General features: G+C 43.6%; 1 protein-coding gene across 1 annotated transcript in view; it reads left to right on the top strand.

The window, feature by feature from the left end:
- The window catches only part of tbxas1 (thromboxane A synthase 1 (platelet)), a gene marked incomplete at both ends in the record, with an annotated part of 85,413 nt that extends 64,058 nt beyond the window's left edge, over positions 1–21,355 (top strand). The window contains 4 exons of the mRNA XM_080002381.1: positions 19,399–19,487; positions 19,876–20,013; positions 20,679–20,841; positions 21,248–21,355. Coding sequence (XP_079858507.1) covers positions 19,399–19,487; positions 19,876–20,013; positions 20,679–20,841; positions 21,248–21,355 — 498 coding nt within the window. The remainder of the gene's footprint in view (positions 1–19,398; positions 19,488–19,875; positions 20,014–20,678; positions 20,842–21,247) is intronic.
- Between the last annotated feature and the right edge of the window lie 34 nt (positions 21,356–21,389).

Genomic DNA, 21,389 nt, shown 5'->3' with positions numbered 1-21,389 from the left:
CACCTTCATCTCTGTGAATAACAAGTTTGAGGCAGCTCAGGCCTTAATGACTAATGCAAAACGTGGAAGTAGGGAGATGGAAGTGGGTGATGAAGCTGAAATTTGGGTTTGGCTCCTCCTGCGGGGGCGCTCGCAATTCAGTTGGCAAAGGGAAGAACTAGGGATGTAGAGGTAGAGAAGAAAGCTGTGGAGGAAGAGAGAGAGTTGATTGAGTACACAACATGCTCCCAAGTTGAGCGCTGGCTCCCACAGCCAGACCTGCCAGATTGCAGATTGTTGTTCCATGACTTGAGTTGTTCATACTTTTTTATATTTACGAAACCCTTGTGTGGTTTTATTACATGCTGGTCCTTACTTCCCTGATTTTAACTCTTTAGACATAGAGAGGCACCTCTGAGAAGTGGCTTTTGCTTTCCATGTCTAAGTTTTGCCCGCAAGACCTCATGTATAAAGCAGCTTTAGCAGCATTACACGATTTAATAGAAGGCCCCATGAAGCAGACATAGTGGACAGGGGGGTAGGGGTCCATGTAGGGTGTAAATGTGTGTGGGGGGGCCCATGATTGGGCTGACCTGTAAGTAACACTCATTACCTGAACTCTGCAGTACTGTGATGAGTCCATACCCAACGATTTCCTTGGAATAACTTTTTGTACAGTCTGCCTAAGTAAACCCCTTACTCCCCTTTCAGTGAGTGCAGTTGTATATTTTGTGATTGAATACTTTGAGTTCTGTGGACTGAGAGGGGCTCCCTGTCCTTATGGGGGCCATCAGTGACCCCCCCACCCCACTACACTCCAACTCGCTACACCCCACCACACCCCACCCACCCGCTGCCCCTCCAGTTGAGTCTCTTCCAAGGGTGGCTGAGTACGCAAATCCCAGTGGAAAGAACAACAGGGCTATGGACACCGTCTACCCACGTCCACTGACCTGAAGCAGCACCCTGCCTGCGTGCATGTGTGCGCTCCAGCTTGTTTACTGATGCATAGAAGAATCAAGGGCTTTCATCTCGCCTTGCATGGAACACCTTGGAGGGAGAGGCAGAGAGTGAGTGACAAAGGGAGAGAGAGAGAGATCCCTTCTCATTCAAAAGCCATTAGCACATCACTGCCGTCTGTGAAAAGTCTTTCCACCTACACTGGGGTTATATTCACGCGCACAAATTCCATGTCTTCTGTAGTTACTGTGAAGTTGTTAGTTGCTATATGATAATTATAATTATAATAATAATAATAAATATAGCTGCAGGCAGCAATAGACAGGGTCAAACTTATTCATTTTAGGTTCTCATTATAGTTTTCTGTGCAATGTGAAATGCATTACAATTTACTAAACGTATAAACATCAAACATTGTGGAGATACTTTGTGGAGTTACGTCAAAAGTACTTTTTTTGTATATTGTGACTGACCTTCAGACTGACCTGGACATATACTATCATATAATATCATGTAGTTACATACATTTAATTTCATGAATCCAACTTTCATGGCATTATGTACAGTATGAAGCATTTCCGTTTCAACCAGACGCCAATCTTCAATTTTAAGTTGTAATTTTGACACAAGGGTATAAGATAGTTCAGTTCTAAATAATTGTTCTAAATAGCTGAGTTCTCGTCTTAATATTGTTTGTAAGTTGTAAGTAGATGAATTAGTAAATTAGGACAATAAATTACAAAACAAGTCAGATAATTGTTTTATTAAACAGTTAATACAAAATGATTAAACAAATATCGGTATTTAGAAAGATCACATGCCAAAAAAATACTTGATATTATTAAAATGGAAACTGTATTTTGTCATTGTTATCTTTCCTTTTTGCATTGAAGTACATCCAGAGTCTCAGTGACGGTAGGTGGTGTGAAGTGTCTCGTATATGTCAATTGACGTATTCATGTTGTTTTACAATAACAGTCGAATTTACGTAATTTATTTGTAAAGTTTAGTTTAGTTTTCCCTTGGATTACATTTTCAGTAAGTTATGTTTCCATTAAATACGAAAAATGTTGTGGTTTTTCTGGAAGTAATTACCATTGAACGGCTTCCATTTTTCCGATGCCTTGCTGGATCTCGAACGCATCACTCAGTTGCACATTTCAGTGGTTTTGAACGGACGTGGCAACGACTTTTTAAATACTACTTTTTATAGTTTTTTTCATTATCCGGCAAAGTAATGTGAACCACTGATTTAAAATGTGCATCGAACAGATCTACTGACAACTTACAGGTAGGAAGCTACATGAATACATATGTAAATCGACAGTTCAGGAACTTCGAACAAGTCTACTCAGCACACTGGACACCGTCCGCCTGGACATTCTCAATCAGAACCTGTACATTTATAGTAAATAATATGATGACGTCATGAGGCCCAGTTCACTGTTAATCTCATCTCGTTCATTTTAGAACGAGAGGTGTGACGTGTCAGTTAATCAAGAGCAGCTGAAAATTTTGGGTCAAAGTTGTTCGGTTTTTCACTAATATCTGCTCCATATCTGGATTGATTTGGATTATTTGTAGCGTGTGATCCTTGTGAAATACCGGTTTAAATGACAACCCCAACCGTGATCGTAGGTTCTGATGAAGTGTGTTCCAGATAGTTTTAGCCGGGTTGGACATATTTCGGCCTGAAATGCATTGGCTCTGTAATAATGATCTAAATGTGATCGGTTTTTCGCTAATATCTGCGCCGTATGTGGATCGATTTGGATGAAACTTCAACCACAAGGTCTTTGTGACAGCGCGGTTCAAACAAGACATTAACAGTGTTTGTGTTATGCCGAAGTTGGTGTTCCAGATAGTTTTAGACTTCAAAATTCAGAGAATTTTCCCCTGAACAATAACAATACGGGCTGGACCCCAAATGATAATAGAATTACATAGCTGCAGCCAGCAGTACACGGGATCCAGCGTATTTGTTTTAGGTAAGTATTTCAGTTTTCTTCGTTTTTTGTCTAATCCATCACAATTTACTTAATGTATAAACATCAAACATTGTGGACTTGCGTTGTGTATTTATGTACAAAGAATATTGTATTTTTAATTTTGTAACTGACTTCAGACTGACCTGGACATGTCCTGACCTAAACATAACATACTTAGTTCCATGTAATTTCATGAATGTTTGTGGCATTATGTATAAAACCGTTTCAGTTCAACAAGACGTCAAACATTGATTTTAATTAATGATTTTGACATACTGTAAAAGTATGAGAAAGGTCAGTAATAAATAGTTGTTCCAAATAGCTGAGTTTATAGTTTTGATATTGTTTATAAGTGCAAAATAGATGAATTTGTAAATTAGCACAACAAATGACAAAACAAGCAAGATAATTGTTTTCTTAAACAGTTGTCTAAAACAGCAGCACAAAATAAATAAACAAATATAACAGTATTTATAAAGATCACATGTCAAATTAACAATAAATGTGAGTAAAATGGCAATCTTAATAAAATTAAATAAATGAGAAATAGACAAATTGTATAAAATTGTCGAAGTAAACAGTGTTCATCAACCTTGTGTTATATGTCATTTTTTAACTAAAGAATACGATGTTTAGGAAGTGAAATTTTATAACGAAAGTTTGATATTCTTCATGTATCTGGTACATAAACTAAGTAATGAATCTTGAATCTTGAATCTTAAGAAAGGTAAATAAAGACATTATTCACATTTATTTTCTGTTTTTACCATTTTCCCTAACTTGGTTATTTCAGTCACCATATTGTTGTTGGTGTACCCGACACAAAAGTAGCCACCTGTGATAAACTGTTGTTGGATGGCGAAAATGTTTGTCATCAAGTTGGTCATTTTGTATTTGACCAGGGAACGTTGCATGGCAGTTGAAAGTTAGTATTGTCAGATTCAGTTACTATAATTACATCATTTGAAATGTTATTAATTTCATCTTTGGAGGTCTCTGTGATATTTGAAATATCCATAGATTTTTGTCCTATATTTTTAGATATCTGTAGTGAATATGACTTTGTTATTTCATTATAATTATGTTGTTGTGGTTCTTCATGACGCACATTGTATTTATTTTAAGTATTTTAACTATTTATAATTTTATTTTTAATGTCTTCATTTTCTAAAATATTTTCGGTACGGTCATTATTGACAGTAAATAAGTGAGTTTTTTTATTGACAGCTTGTTAGTTACGGTGTGTTTCTGATGGAATTTGTGTATTTTGTCTACTTTTTTGCTACTGGGTGTGTCGCGATTTTAAATTATTTGGTGTTGTCGTGTGTCAATAATGTCTGTAGTGCGGTGATTTCAAGTACTGGTTGAGTTTGGCAGATTGAATAATTACTATTACAGAAATGACGACAGACAGATTCAATGTTGTAGTAAGCTACAGAACTAGTTGGTGTGTCATATTTATTTAGACCTATTATGATCCTTACGTGTGAATCAGCAATTGCATACCACAACCCCTTATGATAATTGCACATGTATTACCAGAGATAGTTAATAAACATGCATCATCAGTATTTCTTAACTTCTTAAGATTATTTTCTATTTTGTTTTTTTTTCATTAATCCAGCAAAGTTATGTGGATCACGTATTTAAAATGTCAATCGAACAGATCTACTGACATCTACCAGGTAAGAAGCTATATAAATATACAGGTAAATCGATAGTTTGGCAATGTCTAAAGACTACAAAGTTACTGAGTCCATGCTGCACACTGGACTCAGTAACTTTGGATGTCCAACTGGACATCCTCATTTGGAATCTGTACATTTATAGTAAATAATATGACGACGTCACAAAGCGTCTTACTGTAGGTCTCATCTCCTTCAATTAAGAACGACACGCGTGACAGGTCAGTTAACCAAGACCAACTGAATATTTCTGGTCAAATTTGTTCAGTTTTTCACTAATATCTGCCGGATCGATTTGGATGAAATTTAAACCACAAGATCCTTGTGACCAAGCGGTTTAAACGGCACCTCAACCATATTCACAGCGTATGGTGAAGTATGCGTTCCAGATAGTTTGAGTTGGGTTCGACATATTCCGGCGTCAGACGTACTGGCTTGTCTGTGTTAAAATCGCTTAAAATTTGGTCCGTTTTTCGCTAATATCTGCTCCGTATGTGGATCAATTTGGATGAAACTTCCACCACACGGTCAGTGTGGTCACAAAGACCACAACCAGACCAAAACCAGACCAAAACCGTGATTATGTGTTATGCCGAAGCTGTTATTATTCAGGCTTCAAAATTCAGAGATTTAACAATAACAACAATACAATAAGGGGCTGCCGAACAATTACGTTTAGGGGTCCTGTGGGCTGACCCCTTAAATATTGCTGCAGGCAGTAATACACAGGGTCCTGTTTAGTCATGTGAGGTACAATTTTCCTAGTTTTCGTAATACCCTGATCAGCCTTTAAGTGCCTTCACATTTTATGTTTTTGAAATGAATTGTAGATCAATAAAGACATGTTCCCTTTAAATTAAGTTTCACATTTTTCATGTGTTTTTCCACGTGAGTATTTCTCCTGCTAATGTGATTCGGCCATTCACTGTGCACTTACGTCTGGACCAGTCAAAGTGCACTTATTATATTACCGATTATAGTGTTCGGGGTTTTGTAAAATGCAGCACGAGTTACACTTTTCAGAGTTTCCTTTAAATGTAGCATCAGCTCAAGTTGTCTGTCTACATGTCACAAGTGGGTGAATGCGAATGAGTTCCGAGAGACGAAGCTTGGACTTATAAACTGTAACTGTCTGTGCATACTGCAATTGCCGTGTTTCAGGTACTCTTACCCCGAAAAACACCAACATTACAAATAAAACAAATCCCAACAATAAATATGACAATAGATTTATTTTTGGATTTTGATAAAAGTGAGGATGATCTCATACGTTCTATGTACATTCTTAGATGATCATGGATGAACTCACTTTCTAATACACTTTCTTCCTAGTCCAAGCCTCTCGCTCTACAATATCGTGATCAAATCCATTAGTTGTAGATCATTTGAACACATCGTTTCACCGTCTTGTACTTGCATGTGTGTTGCATCCGGATGCAACACACCTGTACATAACTCAAACTATCGACCTACCTGATAACTGATAGACCCTTACAAAATGCACAGGGATAACATTTCAATGGGGAATTATAAATCATAAATATATTTTTATATGTGTGAATCGTCTGGACACGTGCGCCCCAATTGCCGGGCCCCGTTCCTCCAAATAAAACACATAAAAACAGGGTGAGGATGGGTCATGGAGGAAGACGGCACGACTCGTAGGCTCGTGAAGATAATTTTCTTCACACATGGAGAGGGGGTCCCCATTACGCACGGTTGCGTTCCATACCGTTCCATACGCACTTGTTTCGTTCCAAAAGCAGATGTACAATAAACTAACCTAGATCTAAAATAAAAACACGTTTTGGCACCCCATCGCTGGAGCACGCATCGTCTGTACTAGGGGTCGGGAGAGCCATAAAAGCAAAATGTATTTCCTTGTGAGCCATATAATAATTAATAAAATTGAATGCAACTTATTGCGTGCATTTTTAGTAGTCAGGTTAAGCTTCATGCAGGCGTTGAGGCTTCCATCAGTTCAACGTGAGCGTAGGTTGCTCTTAATGCTTCTCAGATGCCAGAAAGACTGCTCACATGCGTATGTAGAGCCAAACATGGTCAATACGGCAATACTCACACGCTGCATTGTGTGGTATGTGACGGGAAGCTCGTTCCAAGTTTGAAGAATCAGCTGGTCGTCAGGTTCAAGTTCAAGTTCAAGAGATTATTTGTCACATACATATTGACGTTTTTTCCATTTCTGTCCACTTGTGTTCAGCTGATTGGTCCGACTGGAGGCAGGGAGTTTTCTTAATGTTTGTCTGTCTTACAGAGGGGATCGGCGCACGGGCTCGTAAGCAGCCCAGCAGTGGGGTCCACTATTATTATAATAATCCTCATTGATATATATAATTGTGGCCTGCGTGCCGCATATTGAAATGAACAATAAAACTCTCGCCATGTCGGCGCACCACGGCCATAAAGACTCCATCTTCCTCCCTAAACCCTTACCCATGGGCAGAGACTCCCACAAGTGGCGTCGGAGCAGAGACCCGGGAGGGGCAGGGCGCCGAGTAAAAGGTGCCCCGGAGTCTTTCTGTGGTCCGCAGCCGGTGCTTGACTACGCCCCTTTGTCCGCCACATTAATATTTTTACTTTAAAATGACACAGAATAATTATTTATTACTTGTTAATCGTGATGAAAATTTTTATCTTAAAGTTGTCTGTGAGCCATATATATAACGTCATCGAAAGAGCCATAATTGGCTCGCGAGCCATAGGTTCCCAAACCCCTGGTCTGTAGCGTCGGAGAGGGAGACAGTTGCGCAAAATGTGCCCCGATCGCTCCCTCCTCGTGCCCCCACCCCATCCCCACCTAGGGTGGCCCCCTAGGCGGTCGCCTATGTCGTCTATAGGAAGAGCCCCCCCAACAAAATTTCGGAGTCGGGCACAGCCCTCAAAGAGCGTGAGATTGAGGAGAACGCCCAAGATTTTCTTTTTTTTTTTTTTTTTTTTTTTTTTGGATGAGGTGAAAATGTTGGTCGGAAGAATCTATCACTACTGGAGGTTGGTGGGGACATGTCTCCACCTCCCTTCCGAAATATAGCTCAATTAGGTCTGACTGGGAGCTTTTGTTTTTTTTTATGTCATTCCAATTTCTATTCATCTTCTTTGTGCCATTGTTTCCCTTTGTTTGTCTGCATCCTCTGAGCTCTAGCTGTGGCTGAGAGGCTCTTCCTTATTAGAATTTTACCTCAACTGCAGGATATGGTTAACGCTTTCGATTGTCTTCAAACATTTTGTTTTTGCATTTAAGCCTACTGGTTTTTTTTTTAAATATCTGCACACGTGCAGGATTAAATCGTTCTGAAAACTGCAATTTAGAAAAAGGGAGAATTTGAATGTCCTCAAATTAGCAAATAGAGAGAGGAAGATTAAAATCGGTGGCACAAGCAGCTCTTGTATGTGCGTATGTATTATTATGTATGTACAGTGTCTGTAACACTGTTAACACATGTAACATTATGTTTCTGCTATCTTTCTTATGCATGTCCTTAGTGGAAAGTGTACTGTATCTCTTAAATCACAATAATATCTCGACAAGTTGAAAATAAATTATAGTTAAAAAGGCTATATTTTAGCTCCGCTCGACATTAAGTACCAAAACCGAATGACTGTGACTGTCTGGATCAATCCTCCCATGGCCTTCAGCCTGAGGCAGCCATGTGAGTTTAAGGGACGCAAAAATGCATCATGTGCCTCTATTTATATTCTCGACTCAATTATTTATAACCCCGACTTACAATCAGTCATGATGTTGAACACAGTATTAAAGTTCATCTGGAACCCAGAACAAGAGCTTTGATGGCGGGTTGAAGTCCGACATTGTTTCAGAACCGCTATCAGATGCAACTTGGGGATGGTAGCTCAGGAGGTAGAGCTGGTCGTCTAGTAATCTAAAGGTTGCTGGTTTGATCCCAGGCTCCTCCTGCTAGCATGCTGTAGTGTCCTTGAGCAAGACACTTAACCCCTAATTGCTCCTGATGGCTGCGTCCGTCGGTCTTTGAACAATTGTAAGTCGCTTTGGATAAAAGCGTCTGCTAAATGACTAAATGTAATGTAACTTAAAGCTAAATCAAATTTACTGGAAAGCCGGAAAGGAGGAAAAAGACCTCAAAGCATAACAACTGAGCAAGAGCTGAAACTGAATTAACGATATAATTACAAATCAACACATGAATGAAATAGAATTGTAAAGAAACTTGGTTATAATTGTTCAGTGTTCTCTTCCAGCGTTTTTGTTCTGTAAAATAAAATTACATACAGAGTGTGTTGTGCTCCTTATTAAGCTCTGGTAATACAATTGTCTGTGAGCTCTATTCCATGAAGCCTGTTTTATCTTTTTCTGTATTTAGATTTTATTATATGAAGTTATGATTTGCCTGCTTTGACAGGTTGTAAGTTGATTGTGTTCAGCCATCTTCACGAGTTTTCCCCCAGTCACTTTAATGAGTTTTTTTTTCTTCCACATATCAAACTGAACAAAGGTGGATTTCTTTTGCATTTCCATTTTTTTTAATGACGTGAATGTCAGACTGGTAGATAGACTTCATGTCTGCCTGACTGGCAGTGGGACTCTGTGTATGGCTAACTTACGTTGACTGGTAGAGGGACTTCACCCTTGGCTGCCTGGTAGATAAACTTGATTTATGTCTGTCTGGTAGAGGGACAATGGACTGGTAGGTCTGCATGAATAGCTGACTAGCAGAGGGACTACATGTATGGCTGAATGGTAGAGAGAATTCACGTTTGACTGACTGCTAGAGGGACTTCATCTATGAAAGGTAAAGGGTATGCATGTTTCGCTGACTGGTAAAAGGGCTTCATGTATGTCTGACTGGTAGATGGATTTAATCTATGGCTGAATGGTAGAGGGTCTACATGTATGGCTGACTGGTACAGTAGAGGGACTTAATGTATGGCTGACTAGTAGAGGGACTTTATAAATGGCTGACTAGCGGGTCTACGTCCAAGCCCCTTGAGTACTTGGCTCTCAAGGTTCAATCTGGGTTACCTCCACTGTACTACAACCCCATGGGAAAAAATATGAAATGTCAATAAATGAAGGTGAGGTTCCAGAGCGGAGTACAGAGACTCGCTGACCCTGGAAGCTAGCGGACCATTACTCTGCAGGAGGGGGAGGGACATGAGTGGAGCATATGCACAGTACATCATACAAGGCAGGGAACTGGTAAAAAGGTCATTTCTGCAACGTTTAAAATAAATCAAAATGATCTCAGGCCCTTTGGCCACTTTAAATCCTATTTGGATGAAAACTTGTTACACATACTAAAAGATGCCCAGCTTGTGCAGGTGATAATTCACTCTAGCGTTATAACACACAGCCAGCATACGTGCAAAGGGTCTGGGAGTGTGTGTGTACATAATGTAAATGCAATTTGTGTCCGTGTGCGTGTCAGCTTGTGTGCAGTTTGCACACCTCTACATTCATACTGGCACACATGAGATTTAGAAATAGCATTCTCCAGACCCATTTTTATCCCGTCACATCAGTATGGAAAGACAACAGAGGGAGCGAGAGAGGGAGAGGGAGAGAGAGAGAGAGAGGGGGGGGGGGGGGGGGGGGGAGGAGAGAGAGAGAGCGAGAGCGATGCATCCCCCAGAAAGCGAGACGGGAGGATTGAGAGCTGCAGATGATCCCTGAGAGGCGCTGCAGGCTTAATATCCTTTCCACCCCCCACCCACCCACCCACCCAAAGCACCCTGGGTTGTGGGCTCCTGCAGTGTCCTGCGCCTAAGTCCCGGCACTGACGTCAGCCCCCGCACCAGTGATATTTCTGTCCATCCCTTGGACGGGGGGGTCATCGTCACCATGCATAATTCATGCTCCCTGCATCAACCCAGACAGATCCTATCTTGGCAGGGCAGAGCTGAAATCACCCCGAGCTCAGTGACTGAAGAACAAACGCTGAAAAGCATGCAGGAGGTTTGCCTTTTCCTATTCATATACAGTGTGTGTGTATATATATATATATATATATATATATATATATATATATACTGTTTATTCTGTATATATATGTACCGTCCCCCATCATACAATAGGAGTCAAAACAATAGAGAGAATGCGGCAGTACAAATATCTGGGTACCGCCTTGACCTTTTGGAGCCAACTGTCATGGAGTGCTCGCCAAATGTCAGTCACAGCTGTTTTTCCTTCAACGTCTCAGCCGGATGACTATGAATCAGTCCGTCCTCGATGCATTTTACACCTGCTTCATTTAGTCCGCACTGACCTTCAGTCCGACAGCCTCTCTCGACAACATCTGGAAGATTAAGCTGGAGAGGGGGATACTGCGGAGGATCTAAATCACCGGAAACCACCAGAGGACCACGGAGGCGCTTTTAACGAGGCGCACGCAAATCGTGTAAGGAGAATACAAAATTGGTCTTCAAACACACCCCGTGAAAAAAAACGGGCGCTTTGAGGCTTTTGAGGTCGTTCCCTCACCTTTCATCGAAAAAACCCCAAAAAAAACACTCTTGCGTGAGGTTGCTCCAGCAAGTGCTGCTAAGAGCACACAACTGGCCACCGCAATGAAGTTCCCTTTGGAAATCCGAGTTACATTCTTGCGTGTACGTTCCACATCTGACAATCTCCTAAAATGGCAAAGACAGCACAGATGAAGATGTCAGAATGCCGCTTCCCCGGCAAAGACATTTGGGGAAAAACCAAACACAAGAGCCGGGTGACCTTGGGAGATACGCATTGATTCCCTGATGCAAACGTCTTTAATGGCCATGAACAAAATGTTGTAGTTATTCAGGCATGTTGTTTCTGACTGACACCTGCTAAATGTCGACAGCTGCCCCGCTGCAGACGTTTGGAAGATGAGCCCCGATGAACCTGTGGGGAAGTTTAAATGTGCGTGCGTACATACACGCTGGTATATCCAGCGTGCGTGCGCACAAAGCCCGAACGCACACACACACCCACACACACACACACACACACACACGCCCGCACTCACGCAGCGGCAGAATTAGCAAAAAGATTTACCAAAGGGTTGTCTGTCTCTCTGTCCTCCGTGATTTTATCCCAAAACAATCAATCATGTTAATGAAGACAGTAGGTTGTCTATGCGCACAGCCGTTGCTATGCCTACCTGCCCCATCCGGACGGTGATAGCATGTGGCTGAACCGCAAAGCCATGTGTTCAGAAAGCAAATGATCAATACTCTCACTTACCTGCAACACTCGCTATGCACGGCCACATGAGCATGACTTGGACATATCGATATACTCCAAATCTGGGTCTAACCAAATACCGTGAAATATGGATGGCTCGGCGTCCCAAATATAGATTATTATATACTGTACACGTAACCTGCCTTTGCATGGTACTTGTCTGTACCTCTGCACGCAGTGTTTATAGAGACCACCCCTGCAACCCCTGATAACAGTCACTTTTTGCTCAACTATTTATACCTACGCCTGATATGAATTCGTTATGGGAGAGGTACTGCTTAGCTTTAAGCTCCACCTGTGTCCAAAGGAACAGGTGCACATGAATGATATGTTTTGTTCCCGTAGAGTTTTAATATATCTTTAGAGAGGGGCTTTGATTTCACGAAGCCCATGATATCTCCCTACGTGACCTGCACACTTGCACGGGAGGTTTGAGCTCTGAGCGTTAACGAAGCGGGATGCTGCGTCCCATCGCGTAGCCCTCCTCGAATGGAGAGCCCGGCTGTGGGCTGACTGTGGCAGGTGGGGCCGTGAAGTGCCTATCAGGCGGCCTGAACTCTCTCCATTACCAACTCCATTACTAGATCAACCCTCATCTCCCAGCGGGGATTAGTCTTTCCATTGCCATTCATCAAATTGAACATGAACTGCTCTCAATTAAAATATTAACAGCTTATAACTCTGCGGGTCCAGACTGTCAATCTCTCCCCCTCTTTCTCTCTCTCTCTCATTTTCGCTTTCTCCCTAATCGGTGCTCCTACCTACCTACGCAGTTGATCTGCCTACATATGTATACATACAATTGTCCATTATCTGTGTACTAGGTGTGGTCGTTCACATCCATCCTTGTTAGCCGCTGTTATTTAATTTCTGGGGGTTTTTTCAGGTTAGTTGTGAGGAAATCGAAACCTTTAGCTCTGGCCGCTGAAGAGCCCCCTGCTGCAGGGATTTTGATTCAAGTGCCGAACCGAAACAGAAAGGACATTCTTGGCGATGCTAAGCTAATAGTTATTCATTATCCATGTCATTTCTGGCCCACCACTCTCTTCGACGCTTTGCTTATGTGATTGAGGAGCTACGGGAGGAAGAGTCTTTTGGCGTACTGCGGCCATCAGCTGTCTCCGCGAAACACAGTAATTGAAATGGTAATTTTCTGCCACGGGAAGATGACCCGTGTTCAGCCACAAATCCCCGGCTTTATTGACGGATAATGAACAGGGAGCGAATCACTTCGTCAGCGCTCGCTCGGCCCGCCTGCACAGCATAGAGGAAGCCGCCGGTTAGCACAGCGCGTGGACACACCCCGCTCGGCGCAGCGTGTGTGTGTGTGTGTGTGTGTGAATGTGATTGTGTGTATTCCTCCATCAATGGGAATTTAGTCTCCCCATCTCTTATCGCTCCTCTACTCCTTTCCTTTACCTCTCCTTGTCCTTCATTCTGCGTCAGTACAGAATGGGCTTCAAGGCCCTTTGAATGTTGAATCTTAAAATAAGCAAAATTGGCCTTGTGTGTGTATGTGTGTGTGTGTGTGTGTGTGTGTGTGTGCATGTCTGTTGTCAAGTGTGTCGCGTAAATCAATGCTCATGTTCCTATTCTCTCTGACACCCTCCCTGATTTTTTTTACCGCAGACAGCCTCCGTCTTTTGTCCCCGCTCTTTCCCGTGGGCGAGCGGTGATGTCCTTCCATCTTTGTTTGGCATACAGTATGGCCCGATAGGCAAACGCGGGGAAGTTTGCATGCCAGACAGGTAGCTCGGTTTTTTTGTCATTCAGTTCATGAACTTAATTTGTTTTGCAATCGAGGGTTTGCCTTCCTCTGCCAGCAGAACCTGAATGTCCGACCTACAGTGACTGGCTCTGTACCTGCCCTCTCTCTCTCTCTCTCTCTCTCTCTCTCTCTCTCTCTGTCCTTCCACTCCCTCCTGCTAGACGGTAAAAATACAATCAGATCAGCCCTCACCCACCCCACACCCACACTAGCACCATTAGCAATTAGTCAAACCAATTAACAAGTTGGCCATTGGAATAATGGCTTCAAGCGGAACAGAGCGGTGAAGTGTTTTGTTCGTTCATCGCATGGTTAAATTCCGCCAGAGCAGTGTCTCGGATGGCTTAGGAATGGAGTTTGTTTTTTGTTTTTTTCTCTTCCTCCTCTCTTCTTTAACGGAGCTGCCAGACCCACATCCCACATTTCCCAGTCGATGTTCATGCGTCAGAGAGAGCCGCGGCGCTTCCCCATTGTCTTAACATAGCAGGAGCGCCGCACTAGTGAAGACATGCAGTTGTTTACAATTTGCCATAATCATCATAATTGGACTCACAGCCTGATAGAGGGGCAGTCAAGATGCGCTAGCACGGTGATTCTCATTGGACCAAACAGTGCAGTGCTGTCTGTGTTTGCAGGGAGTTGCTGCCCCCCTCCCTATCCCCCTTCACCCCTTCTCCCCCGCTGTCCTTTGTTCCTGGCTATTAGAAGACAACGCAAACCGACAGTTGCCGTATATCCGTGTTTCAGTGTATCCGCAGCGCCCTATAGCCACCTCTCGTCGGAACACACTACACTCCTCTATCACTATTGATAATCACAAGCAATGGTTTCCATGGAAACCTGGAGATAAGAAGGTCAGGGCCGGACGGCCCCCCCCCCCCCCCCGACATCCTGCGCTGCGTGTGTCCGGAACTCGGGGCGGGCCTTGACCGCGTCCAAAACACAGGGTGACTATGGTAGCCGAGGCCAGGAAACACCCCAATCGGACGGAAACAAGCCGGGAAACCATGCGTGAACGGAAGGCCCGTCGCGCTAATTGTTTGTTTTCGCTTCCTCCCGGTTGTCAAGACGGACTTGTTGACGGACGATTTGGGATCGAAATAGAAATACAGCGAGGACCTCAACAGACATCAAGTCTCAGCGCTCAGAGGAAATTGAGCCTCGAGCCGCTTTCATTCTGTCGCACTGCATTAATGAAGCTCATTTGACGGCGATGATACCTTGATACCAGCACGCGCCTGCCTGCTTCAATGTCATTGGGCTTCAGGAGCAACGCTTTGAAAAATAGCGCAAGCACAGTTTCTGGAACTTCATTAGTTGCCTGCCTTGCTACAAAACCGGATGGTCTCCTGGACTCCTTTGAGTACCAGGATATGAAGCTGTAAAGAAACTGTTCTGCCAGGAACCAGCCCTTAACTGTGCCAAGGTTTTTCTCCCCGTTGAAAGACCTTACAAGCAGGGCTCCCTTTGTCTCATGTGCCCAAACCTACCCCTATCTGTTGGACAGTGTCGGCCCTTTTTGCTTTATTTATTTATTTATTTTTGTTGAACACAACGGAGTCTGCTGCTTGCATTGGGTTAGCTGTAACTGAGATCAGAAGCCGTTTCTGTTTGTGAGGGTGATTCTCTACGCACCAGACCTTTCAAAACGCTTCAGAATCCACAACCGCCGAGAGTTTGAACTCATTGAGATTTTTGATCAGCGCTGCTTCTCTGTAACGCTCAAAGAGAAATTGGAATCATGAAAACAAAACTCAGCCACCCCCAGTAGACTGGGATCAGTTAATAAATATGGACACCAACTGCCGCCTCGCATATCTGCAAACTCTGAGACAGACATGCCTCCACCCTGCAGTGTCAAAGGCCATTTACTGCTCCACTGATAATGAATAATGGCATTACGGAGAATTAAGTGGAGCGTTTCAACCCGAATTAGCAACATTTCATACTACTGCACTCAAAAATTGGAGATAGTGTATCTTCCCTTAGAGGCTGCTAAACTGTGTACATTTTGGCCTTTCATTGGAGCGTGCACAACGTGACTCCACAAATTGCCTCCAAAAAAATCCACTTATCCCTCAAGATAGCATGTTGATAAAAATATTTATGGCCATTACAGAAAGAATTATCCAAGGTCATAAGAAAAAGAAAAGTTACTACTACTCCTTCTACAAATAATAATAAAATATAACTGCAGGGATCAATACACGGGGTCCAGTATCGACACCAATTACAATTTTGCGAGTTCTCATGGAACGTAGCATCAGTTTGTGCTGTCGCTCGTCTTTACATCAGCATTCCTGTTAAAACGAGTTACAATTTTCCGAGTTTCCTTTGAGCGCAGCATCTGCTGACGTAATGACGCGGTGACATGAGTTTTCCAAGTCCTGGTGACATGCAGAATAACTCATGCAAGCTGGTGTACACTTGTAGCGTGTTATTGCTCCATCCAAAAAAATCAGAGGGTGTCTCTCTCGTACCTGTAGCCCTGCCTCACAGTGTCTCTGTGGAAGAAAATCACACTTCCGCGTGGAAGTTCCCAGCAACACGGTTCCATTCAAACGGATGTAACACACCGTGCATGTCCCTCAGAGGCATTTCATCAGATTTTTAAACTTTTTCGGACTAAAATAAAATGGACACGCTTCGTACCCTTTGCTCTGGAGCTACAAGTGAAATGCATGTGTGAGGACACAAACATGGAATATGTTTTGGATTGTTTTCGACTTTGACTGGCTCGAATGCCGCAAAATGAGGAGGGACACGGCAATATCAAATGAAAAGCCACAATGCAAACACACACACATATACACACACGCAGTTTGCAACCAATACAGAGCAATGGAGTCCACACTACGTAGCTTGAATGTGCGTTCGGAGCCACGATCTGCACATATATAGCAAATTGGATGATGTCACAAAGCGTCTTACTCAAAAATTCATCTCGCTTTACACCCGACCGGAAGTTGAAGCGCCTCTGCGTGCGGGCGATGCATGAATGTTTGTCTACTTCCGGCCAAATTTCATCGGTTTTTCACTAATTCCTACTCCAAATGTGGATTGATATGGATGAAACTTGAACCACAACATGTCTGTGACGTCCTGGTTCTAACAAGACTTCGACCCCGTCTGTAGCTCCAGTGGTTTTCCTGTTCCAGATACTTTTAGCCTGAAAAATGCCAAGGAGAAAAATAATAATAAAAATCCGAACAATGACAATAGGGTTCCAGCCCTGCAGGTTGTTCATTGGCTGTTCGTGTCACATGATTGTTTCTCTGCTCTGTACGATTTTTTTGTAAAACGTAGCACAAGTTACATTTTTCCTAGTTTCCTGTAAACGCAGCCCCGGCTCAAGCTGTCTGTCTAGGTGTCGCACTCACGAGTGGCTGGACGGGAATGACTTCGGCAAGACGAACCTCGGACTAATATAACTTTGGATGATGATGTCACAAAGCAAATGAAATGACGACAGTTTTTCACTCCTTTCTGCTCCAAATGTACATCGGCTTTGATCAAACTCAAACAAAAAGACGTCTGAAACGTGGCGGTTTTAACGAGACCTCGGCCATGTCTCTGCGTAGTGCCATTGTCGTGTTTCAGATGCTTTTAGCCCGAAAAAAGCAGAGACTGGAAAAAAAGAAAACCCCAAAAAGCGCCGAGCGATAACAATAAGTGAAAGTCCTATCCTGGCAGAAAAAGCAGTAAGCACTCAAACAGCAGGCGCTGGTCTGTGCAGGACAGATGCCCTCCTGCAGCTTGTTGGGCTTTCTAAAAGGCCGCCCTACCATGCTCCGGTGGCCTCCGCTAGGAAATCAAATGGATCTGAAAGGGTCCTGAAATTTCGAAAAAGGTCCTCGATTGTTCTGGAGTACTCTTTAAAATCGTGGGGGGAGTGGGAGGGTGTCAGGGGACCTTCATACATCACTGTGCGCCACCCTTGTGAAATATTCCATGCTTTCAACACCCAGAAGCTGTGGGCAGCCTGAGTGCGGGAGATTGGTGGACGAGGAGGGGAAAGGGGTTTCCATCATCATTTTAGCCAAGACCCCCGGTGCCCTCTGGTGGCCCCCGGAGCAGGCAACAGGCCCCTGCCTTCTCACCCCATTAGTAGCTTAGCGGCGCTCCGGCTGCCTATGTTATTCCTGTCGCTGTATACTGCGTGAAGCTGTCGCCGTATGTAGGGACCACCACGCTCATCAGACCGTGAATATTGTGCATTTTCTGCTCTGGGGAGACCGGTGTCTTCCCTCTCTAACCCCCACCAGCGTCTGGCTGCTTATCTTTCTTTTCTATCTTTTGTCCCTCCGCCTCTCTGTCCATTGTTAAAGACGACGCTGGTTTTGGCTAATGTAAAACGTGGTTTCTATGGCATGGTGTGTGTTCATCATGGAGCATCTCTCACTCTCGGGATAGGGAGTGTCCGCTTTTGTGCGTAGACCAACCCGGGACTCAATGTGTTGGCATAACAAGGTGGCACGTCTGGAAAAAAAAATAAGCGAGCGCTTAATGCTGGCTTTGCCTCATCTTGCGTTGGCTACGCAACGCTACGACACATACGTGCACACACACACACACACACACACACACACGCGTATGCCACCTTCCCATGTTACCAACTTGTAGAGTCAGCTTTACTCATCACCCCAATGGATTTGGATAAGTGATTGTCATTGAATCTGCATAATTAGGACGCCGCATCGGCGGAATACAAATGGCCCAATAACCCTGATGATCCGTCATTTGTCCTGGAAGTAAACCACGCTAGAATAATAATTGGGCAAATCAGCGGCTGCTTCACTTCTCCCTCGTAGGGGGCGTCCTCTTGACGCATTCCGAAGAAAAACCAAGACACGCACACCTCATGCTGCGCTGGAAGACATAGGAGGAACAGGCTGCCTTCCCCACGGTGGTATTTGCTGCCAAGCAACACCCACACCCACCCCCTTACCCCCACACTTCCAGTCTGGTGGAAAAAACAAAACCAAAAAAAGGGTTCGGGGCGGGCGGGCAGGCAGAGGAGGAGTGTTATTCATTGAAGCAGGCGGCCCCTAGCTCTTGCCGCTCATTAGGGACATGTCAGTCCCCTCCGGGGGCCCGAGGACCGTCCCCCAATGAGGAGTGACAGCGGTGCCTCGCCGCCAAGGAATGGGGCCGTCTACGTCCACGTCCACGTCCACGTCTACATCTACGTCCAGGTCTACGTCCACGTCTACGTCCACGTCCACATCCACGTCCACGTCTACGTCTACGTCCACGTCTACGTCTACGTCCACCTCCGCGTCCTGGTGGGCTCTCTGCAGGCCGCCCGTCCGGGTGCCTGCTCCAACCCCCACACGTTAAGCTCTGGGCCCAGTCAGTTGCCTTAAAAACATCCATTTCAGTTGCAAAGACCAAAAGGGTTCAAAAGTGATTCTGTTTACTGCATTTACACGGTTTACATATTACGTTTGCTGGTAAGTACATACAGAAATACAAAAATCTTTCTGCGTGCAACGTCGTCAGAGTTAGAATCACTGAATGAATTGTATGTAATTTATGTATCATTCATTTTTTCCCTCACTTAATGTTTTTATCTGCCCATATGTTGCTGTTAACATTTTTATGTTGTGTGTCTTTTATGATCGATCCACTTACGGTTCAGCCACAAGTACTGTGTGTTACCGCTCTCTACCGGCAGGATGGAGAATTGCAACACTCGTGGCGTTCGTCGCTTCCCTTTGGTTTTTCACCATATTCCGTTTCAGCCCCACTCGACCCTTCGATACTCACCTGTGTGCCGTTGTTTTTATCCTTCCTCCGTGGTAGGACTCCTTGGACCACACCAACGTGGGGGAGCTGAAGTATCTGGACATGGTTGTATCTGAAACCTTGCGACTCTACCCTCCAGGGTTCAGGTAGCGGAAGCACAGGGACTGGAAATAAATACCCAACATACGTATAGACCTGTGTTGCTGAATGTATTCCCTGGGAATAAGAGAATAGACTGGTGATGCTTTTATTAAATCAATTAATTAACTAATTAATTAATTAATTAATTGATTGGCTGATTATTTATTTATATATGATTTTATTGCACTTTCAAATCACCATTATACAGCATGTGCCGATAAAGTTCACCTTCCTTTCAGGGTTGGTGAAGAGATCAACGTTCAAAAGGTGATGAAATGTAATCACTGTCATGGGGACGAAGGGGCAACGCTGTCTGGAGACAGTAAATTGCATTCCAGAACCTCTTCCATTCTGTTTATCGGAACATTTTTGCGTCCGCTCCCTTTGGCCTAGGTTCTCCCGTTCTGTTGACCAGGACTGCGTGGTGAACGGCCAGTTCCTCCCTCGCGGGGCCTCGGTGGAGATCAATGTGCGTTGTCTCCATTATGACCCTCAACACTGGCCAGAGCCTGAAAGGTTCATCCCGGAGAGGTAGGAGGAGGCGACAGAGCCTCACCACATTTTGTGTGTGTTGTTTATTTGTTTGTATCGTTTGTTTATTTTCTAGGTTTATTTGAGTGATTTTTATAAATGCGTAGGTTTCTATTTATTGATTTTCATTAGGTTCTCATACGGTATATTGCAAAATATTTGCTGTCCATTGTTTATTTTAATTGTTTATCATGTGTTGGGCATTTTTCAGCAAATTCTCCGATTTATTGCATACTAGTATTTTGTTTTTTCTATTTTATTCGTTTTTGGTTTTGGTTACGTTTTTTTATTAATATTGCCTATTTTTTTAATGTGAGTTGCTGTGACACCTCAATTTTCCTCCGGGGATGACTACTGCCTATCTATCTACCTGCTATCTACCTACAACCTACCTACTATCTACCCACAACCTACCTACTATCTACTTACCTACCTCCAACCTACCCACAACCTACCTACTATCTACCTACCTACAACCTACCTACTATCTACCTACCTACCTCCAACCTACCATCTACCTACCTACCACCCACCTATAACCTACTCACTCTTTTTATTTCCATGGTCAGAATGCGACATAGATCATTCCTGCTTGTCTTACTTGCATCCACTTGATTTAGTACCTTAAGAAGTAATATGTACTCTCTATCTGTCCCAACCCTCAGGTTCACGGCAGAGGCCAAGGCGAACCGGCATCCGTTCGTCTACCTGCCGTTCGGGGCAGGCCCTCGCGGCTGCCTTGGAATGAGGCTTGCCCAGCTGGTGATCAAGATGGCTCTGGTGCATTTGTTCCGCAGGTTCACCATCGCGGCCTGCGCCGAGACAAAGGTAGGTGGGCAACTCGTTTAACCTAATCATAAGCTGAAGACGTACTATGTGAATAAATACTTACAATGATTGCGAATGGAGTTGAAAGCTGTTTCTACATTAATTTCCTACTACGTGGCCATGATTACAAATGAAATCCATTATTTGTGAATTAAAAACTCTCCAATTCATCATATGAATATTAAATGGAGAGATGAATATATTGAAAAAATGCTTAAACGCAACAGGGGCCATTATGTATCTTCATGGAGTCGCACGGCCAAAAGATTCAATCCTTTGAATTCAATTGTGGATATTAAAAAAATGATGGTGGCCGTGTTGGAGTCAAGAAGAGGCGCGATACAACGTGCATCTTTTTGAGTAACAACAGTCGTTTTACATTTTGTTGTCTTTTTCCACGGTGTAGGTGCCTCTCGAAGTGATGTCCCTCATAACACTTAGACCCAAGAACGGCATATTGGTAAAGGTCGGTAAAAGGGTCGTAGCACAAAGCCGCGTGAACCCAGACGAGTAGCGGCTCACACGTCCTTCTCCTCCAGCAGTTTAAA

This window comes from Zeus faber, assembly GCF_960531495.2.
Source record: "Zeus faber genome assembly, chromosome: 6".
NCBI classification, from domain to species: Eukaryota; Metazoa; Chordata; class Actinopteri; order Zeiformes; family Zeidae; genus Zeus; species Zeus faber.
The sequence above is the reverse complement of the archived record's forward strand: the minus strand, read 5'-3'. Positions and strand labels throughout refer to the sequence as shown.